The sequence below is a fragment of the Lampris incognitus genome, chromosome 9 (genome assembly GCF_029633865.1).
Source record: "Lampris incognitus isolate fLamInc1 chromosome 9, fLamInc1.hap2, whole genome shotgun sequence".
NCBI classification, from domain to species: domain Eukaryota; kingdom Metazoa; phylum Chordata; class Actinopteri; order Lampriformes; family Lampridae; genus Lampris; species Lampris incognitus.
In genome coordinates this window covers 35,779,740-35,788,817 of record NC_079219.1, presented here as the reverse complement: position 1 = coordinate 35,788,817, position 9,078 = coordinate 35,779,740, and the positions used below count along the sequence as shown (strand labels likewise).

General features: G+C 41.6%; 1 protein-coding gene across 1 annotated transcript; it reads left to right on the top strand.

Annotated features, from left to right (window-relative positions):
- The first annotated feature begins 4,431 nt into the window (after window positions 1-4,431).
- nrsn1 (neurensin 1) lies at window positions 4,432-8,860 on the top strand. Its single transcript, XM_056287103.1, has 5 exons — window positions 4,432-4,530; window positions 4,866-4,958; window positions 5,264-5,382; window positions 7,986-8,173; window positions 8,757-8,860. Exons 1-5 carry the CDS (start codon window positions 4,432-4,434, stop codon window positions 8,858-8,860), a joined length of 603 nt encoding a protein of 200 aa, XP_056143078.1.
- The last annotated feature ends 218 nt before the right edge of the window (window positions 8,861-9,078 follow it).

The window sequence follows — 9,078 nt, the reverse complement described above, 5'->3', positions numbered from 1 at the left end:
AGAACACAGGTCACCAACAATACCTTATATGGAAGAGAAGGCTGGGAGCCAAGTTCAAAGCAGCACATAGTGATATTAGCCAATTAATAGAGGTGCAGAAACGTGTGATGAAAGACAGGCCCTGATTGAAGAAGTACAGTGGGATGTCCATAAGTGAGGCTCTGGAAACTGGCAAACAAAGGCTCACAGCTCTGACCTCCAGGCTGAAGAGATACACTAGAGAAGCAGAAGTCAAAAGAGTAAATGGCCTGTTCCTCAAAGAACTATCCAAATTGTACTCCCAGCTGCGAGACCGAGGAATACTCAAAGGATATATAGTAAAGGAGGCATCACACAACACAGTGGCTGGTGGACCTAAGAGCAGACCACAGCAATATGCCAGAACAAGAACCAGTTATCATCACAGTGGCCAACATCAATGACAATTGTCAAGCATGAAGAGCTGAACTGCACGAGGCCCTGACATGATTCATGCCTACTGGCTGAAGAAACTAATGGCACTACATGAATGTCTGACAACACAGATGTACCAGCTGATAACATCGGGGTCTTACCAGTGTTCGAAATTCCCCATGGCATCCACAGCAGTTTCCATGGAAGCCCTCCCATTTAGCATTAATGCACTTGTAAAAAACACTAATTGTAAAGGCAAAGTTGATGCTGTGTCCTTCGTAGCAGTTTTTTTCATCATTGTAACTGGTTTCAAGCCAATTTTCTGCTGTCTGTCTGTCTGTCTGTCTGTCTGTCTGTGCAAAAGTGCCCCCACGTTCCTTCATTTTCATTTATGTCACTCGCAACCCCTGACCATGTGCACTCATTTACGATTGCCCAGCACCACTGCTTTGTTGGCAAGTGGTGGTGTAGGGTGTAATGCATGGTCTAACGTTATGTTAGCTAGCTAGCTAATCAGCTCTAACAGGTGAGTTTGAAGATAAGTTACATGCATAACGTTACCATATTCCGATCGATCATAACATGTTCAAGAAACCTCTGAAATCAATCTTTTAATATGTTCTTGTGGTATTTATTTGTGCAATGGTGTTGTGGGCTTGGATTTCTCAGTTGCCTTTGGTGCCCTGGCTATTCGCCTTGGTGCCCTGGTAAAATTAGGTGTCATTCAAGGCAAAGTTGCCTTGCCCTAAAAACAACGAATTTCAAACCCTGGGTCTTACCCTGTCTGGCTAACACAAAGGAGAACAATAATGATCATGAAGGATCCCCATAAGGGTACAACACCTTCAAACTACCGGCCAATAACCTGCCTCTCCACAACATGGAAGTTCCTGTCAGGCATCATAGCGGCTAAGCTGAAAAGGCATATAAGTCAATACATGAGCAAACAACACCAGAGGGTCAAAGCATCAGCTATCGGTTGATAAAGCAGTCACCCAACACTCTAAGACCAGGCAGACCAACCTGAGCAAAGCCTGGATTGACTACAAGAAAGTGTGTGATTCAATGTCCCACACATGGTTACTGGAGTGCTTGGCACTATACAAAACCAACAGGACACTAATAGTCTTCATCAAAAAATCAGTGCCGCAGTGGAAAACAACACTAGAGGCCAATTGAAAGACAATCACACATACCAAGGTGATGCACTATTCTTGCTGCTGTTCTGCATAGGTCTGGACCCCCTCAGTCACATCATCACAAAGAGTGGATATGGATATGGTTTCAGAGGTGGAGTTACCATAAGCCACCTCCTATAAATGGATGACACCAAGCTGTATGCCAGGAATTATCAGCGAGTCAATGTCTCGCTCATAAGAGCCACTGATTCGGTGATCCACCTCACCAGAATCTACAGCGACGACATCGGGATATCATTTAGACTGGACACGTGCGGTCGAAGGGTTACAAAAAGAGGAAAGGTGGTGAGAATTGAAGGGGCGTAATTACCACTTGGCAGGACAACAGACATACAGGACAGTTACAAGTACCTGGGTATTCCATGGGCAAATAGAAATCACAAGGAGGCAGCAAGGAGGTCAGCTATAACCAAATACCTCCAGAGAGTGAGGCAAGTCCTGAGGAGCCAGCTCAATGGGAAGAATAAGATCCAAGCCGTCAACACATATGCCCTACCAGTCATTAGATACTCACCTTGAATAATACGCTGGCCAAAGGAGATAAAGGCCACAGATATCAGGTCATGGAAACTCCTCACAATGCATGGAGGGTTCCGCCCGAAGTACAGCAGCCTGAGACTGTACAATAAGCGAAAAGATGGGGGATGAGGGTTAGTGAGTGTCACATCCACTACCCAGGATGAAACAAAGAACATCCATGAGTACATCAAAAAGATGAAATCTTCCATAGTCCCAGTGGTAATAGGAGCACTAGGGGCTGTGATCCCCCAAACTGGGAGAGTGCCTCCAGCAGGTTCCAGGAACAATATCTGAGGTGTCTGTCCAGAAGAGTGTAGTCCCAGGAACAGCTAAGATACTGCACAGACCCCTCAAACTCCCAGGCCTCTGGTAGAGGACCCAAGCTTGTGGAAGACACACATCACCTGGAAAAGGGTGAGAGGGGGATGATATATATATATATATACACTACCGTTCAAAAGTTTGGGATCACCCAAACAATTTTGTGTTTTCCATGAAAAGTCACACTTATTCACCACCATATGTTGTGAAATGAATAGAAAATAGAGTCAAGACATTGACAAGGTTAGAAATAATGATTTGTATTTGAAATAAGATTTTTTTTACATCAAACTTTGCTTTCGTCAAAGAATCCTCCATTTGCAGCAATTACAGCATTGCAGACCTTTGGCATTCTAGCTGTTAATTTGTTGAGGTAATCTGGAGAAATTGCACCCCACGCTTCCAGAAGCAGCTCCCACAAGTTGGATTGGTTGGATGGGCACTTCTTTGAGCAGATTGAGTTTCTGGAGCATCACATTTGTGGGGTCAATTAAACGCTCAAAATGGCCAGAAAAAGAGAACTTTCATCTGAAACTCGACAGTCTATTCTTGTTCTTAGAAATGAAGGCTATTCCATGCGAGAAATTGCTAAGAAATTGAAGATTTCCTACACCGGTGTGTACTACTCCCTTCAGAGGACAGCTCAAACAGGCTCTAACCAGAGTAGAAAAAGAAGTGGGAGGCCGCGTTGCACAACTGAGCAAGAAGATAAGTACATTAGAGTCTCTAGTTTGAGAAACAGACGCCTCACAGGTCCCCAACTGGCATCTTCATTAAATAGTACCTGTTAGAGCCTGTTTGTGCTGTCCTCTGAAGGGAGTAGTACACACCGGTGTAGGAAATCTTCAATTTCTTAGCAATTTCTCACATGGAATAGCCTTCATTTCTAAGAACAAGAATAGACTGTCGAGTTTCAGATGAAAGTTCTCTTTTTCTGGCCATTTTGAGCGTTTAATTGACCCCACAAATGTGATGCTCCAGAAACTCAATCTGCTCAAAGAAGTGCCCATCCAACCAATCCAACTTGTGGGAGCTGCTTCTGGAAGCGTGGGGTGCAATTTCTCCAGATTACCTCAACAAATTAACAGCTAGAATGCCAAAGGTCTGCAATGCTGTAATTGCTGCAAATGGAGGATTCTTTGACGAAAGCAAAGTTTGATGTAAAAAAAAATCTTATTTCAAATACAAATCATTATTTCTAACCTTGTCAATGTCTTGACTCTATTTTCTATTCATTTCACAACATATGGTGGTGAATAAGTGTGACTTTTCATGGAAAACACGAAATTGTTTGGGTGATCCCAAACTTTTGAACGGTAGTGTATATATATATATATATACGTATATATATATGTGTGTGTGTGTGTGTGTGTGTGTGTGTGTGCACGCGCGTGTGTGTGTTTTATGTTCGTTTTTTTTTTAAACAAATTATATATGTGCGATGAAACAAAAGGAGAAAGAGTAAATAGGATTTGGCAGTTCTAGTAATCTGATAGGTTATGTCATAATGATATTTTGCAGGAGAAGGTGTTATATCACATCGGATCTGTCTAGATACACAGTAATTAGGAGAACTAGGATATTATAGAAATCTACTAAATCACTCTAATCAATAAAATCAAACCTGCCATGAACCCTTGGGAATGTGTAGTGAGCCGTGTTTGGGGATTCCTGCTATTTGAAACGTGATTACTTTGCTTCTGCTGTTCAAGCTATCCTAGCTGCATTAAATTATGAATGCTCTTTCATAACCTCAGGTATTGTGTGTGCGTGTGGGGGGGGGGGGGTGCACATATAAGAATGACAGCAAGAAAGACTGAACAAGTGTATTCCCCACCCAGTGTGTGGGTGATTTTGAAGATGATAATATTCATGCATGTCTGTCTACATCTTCCTCTGATCTCAGAAGCAATGAGCGCTCATGTGTGTGTGTGTGTGTGTGTGTGTGTGTGTGTGTGTGTGTGTGTGTGTGTGTGTTTTAGGCAGACAGATGTGAAGGATGACTTCTTGCTCAGAGATCTATGAGTCGGAGTATTCTGAGCAAGCCCAGGTTGGCGGGAACTACCAACAGTATGGAGTCCGCTCCTACCTACACCAGGTGAACATACACATATACACACACACACACACACACACACACACACACACACACACACACACACACACACACACACACACACACACACACACACACACACACACATACCACTGTAAGAACAAAACCAGTGTAGGACTTGCTTCTATCGATCAATGTTTCACTCCAATTTACAAACCTCTTAACAACCACATGCGTTAACCAGAAGATTTTACTTCTATTTTATACCCGAGGCTGAAGAAGGTCTTTTAAATGTCATTTGCCTTATGACCCACAATTGGTTTACATGTTTGCATGGATGGCAGGTTGAACATTGATATTTCTCACTTGTAAAACAGTTCTATGAGGAGTGCACAGCCTCTATCTGGGAACGTGATGAAGATTTTCAGATTCAGAGATCGCCTAGCCGGTGGAGCTCTTTACTCTGGAAGGTGAGGCTGGGTCTTCGGCTCGTTTCTGGCAAATCTTGATCTTGAACCGTGTTATTGCTTTTTCTCACATTTTGAAAATCATCCACAAATGCAATTATGTTGGTCCCGTTATCTGCAAGGCACGACCGAAACCAGGACTCCAGGACAGTAGGTATATTAAGGCTGACTTTGTCCTCATTGCAAATTGATAAAAAAAAAACAACAGATAAACAAAATCACAATATACTCAAGTATGTTAAAGCTCAACACAATCTACCCCCCTTTTCCTTCTTCCTTTTTTCTTCTTCTCTTCTTTTACCATGCAGGTCTGTCTCGCGTTTGGCACCCTGATTCTGTTTGCAGGTTTCATCGTCCTCCTGGTAGGCTACACCACTCCAGCCAAGATCGAGGCTTTTGGCGAGGATGATCTCCTCTTTGTTGACAGGTACAGCGATAGCATCTGACCTGTAGGGAATCAAAAGGATGCCATAACTGTCGTCATAAAGTACATCATACTATCTTTGTTTTTAACTTTTACCTCAAGTTGCAATTTGTTGCAATGTTTCATTGTTTTTGTGTTTCATTGTGTATACAATGTTTCAATGTTTTGAATCCCATTTAAAAAAAAAAGAATCACATTAAATAAAATGTATCAAATTGCAACATTGAAACATTACAACATTGAAAGTCAAAATGTCCAGGCCATCATTCTATATTTGATCACATCTGTTCTCGGTTAGCAGTGCAGCTATCATTTGAGCATGCTATTTCATACAGTAATAAAAAACGTGTCTTTCTATCCGTTAGATACCTTCTGACATCTTTAAAAAGAAAAATTTTCTTACACACATCACACATGTATTAGCAATCATGGCACGTTGCAGCATGGTGGCCCAGTGGATAACGCTGTTGCCTCACAGCAAGAAGGTCCTGGGTTCGAACCCTAGGGTTGCCAAATCTTGGGGGTTATCCTTTGTGTGGACTTTGCATGTTCTCCCTAGACATGCATGTTAGGGTTAATACTCCTGTCTGTGCCCCTGAGCAAGGCAATGGAAAGAGAAACTGGAGTTGGTCCCCGGGCGCAGCATGAAGGCAGCAACCCACTGCTCTTAGCTACACAGCTAGGATGGTTTAAATCTAGTAGCAAACGGAGGGGACTGGCAGTGTGCCTTCAAAGGCACAATGATATTGTAATCAGCCAAATTTTTGGGGTCTTTTTTAATATGTGAACAGCTCCAACACACAGCTCTAACACACACTAACACAAAGTGCACCCATCACAGCACCACAGATGAAATCCTCTGACACACACACTCACACACACACACACACACACACACACACACACACCACCAGTAACTCAGTGCCTCAAGATCCACCAAAATCAAATCCATTGGATATCAAATAACCTTTGTCTCTCTCCATACTTGGGAAACAGTGAAAATGCACATGACATGGCCTCCACTTCTGGCCCACAACATCACCATGGACAGTGCTAGCATGCAGCATCATAAAACCTCTTCTTTACAAACTGATCAGACCAAGTCAAAGCAATTCATGAGCAAAGAATAGAAATAACGATAAAATCAACCTTCACATACAGAATATACCATGAACAAAGTCACAATACAATTATATGCAAAATATGCCAAACCATATGCCATAACATTGAGTATCGTAGGCCTAACGTCACATGAGCAAAGTGTGGTATTAACCAGCTATGAAGTGCCATCACAATATGTAAAATGAATACGCCAGATTTGATTTGGAGTAAAATAAAATTAGGCAGCTTACCTTATTAGTCTACTTGAATATAAAGTCCATCCGTCAGTCCTTCTTTGTGAAGTGGGCAACGGCAGCATGATGCAGTTTGTCCTTGGATTAGAGTTCCATCAGAAGACCTTTTTCTATGGACATCAGTGCCAAAGGTCCCAGTCGATCCTGTCCCATTGTGTTTCTGGTGTGTGTCTTGATGCGCTTCAGGGCTGAGAAAGACCGCTCAGCTGAAGGGGTGGATACGGGGAGGGTCAACACCAGACAGGTGAGGTGATGAAGCATAGGCGAGACAAGAGCGGGAGTTGGTCTTCCATTTCCAATCACTTGTTGCTTTTCCCCGAAAGCACATCTTGAGAAGGGTGACGCTAACAAGCTAGCTACAACATCGCTCTCATCTCTTGCTGTAGCCATGCTTCATAAACTTCGTCACACTCGTCTGATACACAGATTAACGTTAGTGATGTGCAGTTTGATTGGTTTAAGTGAACCAGTAGATTTGGATCGCCAATGTGAAAGAGTCAGTCAATCACAAATAATGACCCCTCAGCAACCACACATCATTATTTCATGAGTGAGCCCTTGGCTGGGTAGGTCTGGACTTCTAGAAGTCCTAAGGCGATATTTTTTGTCCCACCCACTACAACAGCAGAATATGATTGGCTGATTCACCTGTCACTTTCTAAATAAACACACAAGCACAGGACTTCTAGCAGTCCAAACCAATGGAGGAGCCAGCCAGCTAACCCTTTCTCTGCTAAGAGACAACAACAACAAAATCTGATTTGATAACTCGATTTTCATGCTTTCAGGACAGTAACCCTTTCATTACTGAAGCAAACGATAGAAACTGGGGCTAACATTAGAATTAGAAGAGATACGTATTATTAAATGAAAGATTTTAAGTAGAGCATTTAAAATGCTGATGTATTAGGCCTTCTCTGAAGTCCTAGAAGTCCCTAAGGGTTCCCCTCTGGTTAAATGCAGAGCATGAATTTTCCCACGGGGATTAACAAAGTAATAATAAAAAATTTAAAAAAAATCACTAAATACAATTATTTCACAAACATAAAGCTTATTTGTGTACACTTTTTAGTGTGGCTCAAAGTCAGATTTTAGCTTACTGAATGCACAGTCCAAGATTATGACGGGATCTATGCTGCTGATAAGGTGTTTTCTTGTAACTGATGTTGGAAGATATTCCCTTAGCTTAAAAGAATAAAACAGTAAATAAATAAATAAATAAATGAAAACAATGTTCCTTTTTATTGACAGCCATGCAGTCAGCTTCAACCGTGCCCTGGATGTCTGCAAGCTGACAGGCGCCGTGCTCTTCTGTGTGGGAGGAACCTCCATGGCCGCCGGACTCCTGCTGTCTGCTTTTGCCAAGAGCTACTCCAAAGAAGAGCTCTATCTGCAGCAGAAGTTTAAGGAGAGGTTGGCAGATGTGCATGCAACAGTCGGTGAGTTATTTACTTTACTTTACTTTACTCTGTATGATCATACTCAGACAGAATAAAGGGGGAAAAATTAGGGGTTAAACTATAGGCTAGGGAAATGAAGACTACAGTTTTGAAGTGTGTAGAATCAAAAATCTCTGTCCTACATATTAGCACATATAAATAATGTGACAGTGATTGGTCCAAGAATTCAAACAGTACATGATATACTATATGAAAGAGTATGTCTATTGAACATTAAATGTGCAAAAAATAATCAACAGATTGAGTTATGCATACATGCTGTATACTCAGGCTAACCCCAAGCTATATGTATAGCTGTAACCCTCCCACCGTCAATCAGTGTTCCTGCAGCTCCATGTCTAATGTATATGATTAAACCTTTTACCTATAACAACATCAACACTTTAGCTGGGAAATAATTTAATTTCTTATTAAATTTCAACAGTTGATGTAAAATTGTTTTACTGCATATGCTCAAGATATCAACTGTACAAGATGTGTATTTAACTCATGTACTTGTCGAATGCATTCATATTTGCTTGGTGCTGCAAAGGTTTACAAAGCTATGTTACTATTGTCACAGGAAATCCTATAACAAGAGCACCAACACCGGGAGAAGTAAAAGTGCCAGTCACTCTTTCCAAAGTGCAGAACATCCAGCCAATGACCTCAAAATCAGGAACCTGACAACAGCCCAGATGAAGGAAGAATGTGTGTGCGTGTGTGTGTGTGTGTGTGTGTGTGTGTGTGTAAGTGTCTTTCTATATTTTTGTGTGTGTGGACCCACATGAGCAATTATTTTCCCTCTTTAATATACATGATATATATATTAATATTCCTTAATATTAATATATCTTAATATTCTGTTCCTCATTTGTTGAGCACTCTTACCAAAACCAATGATG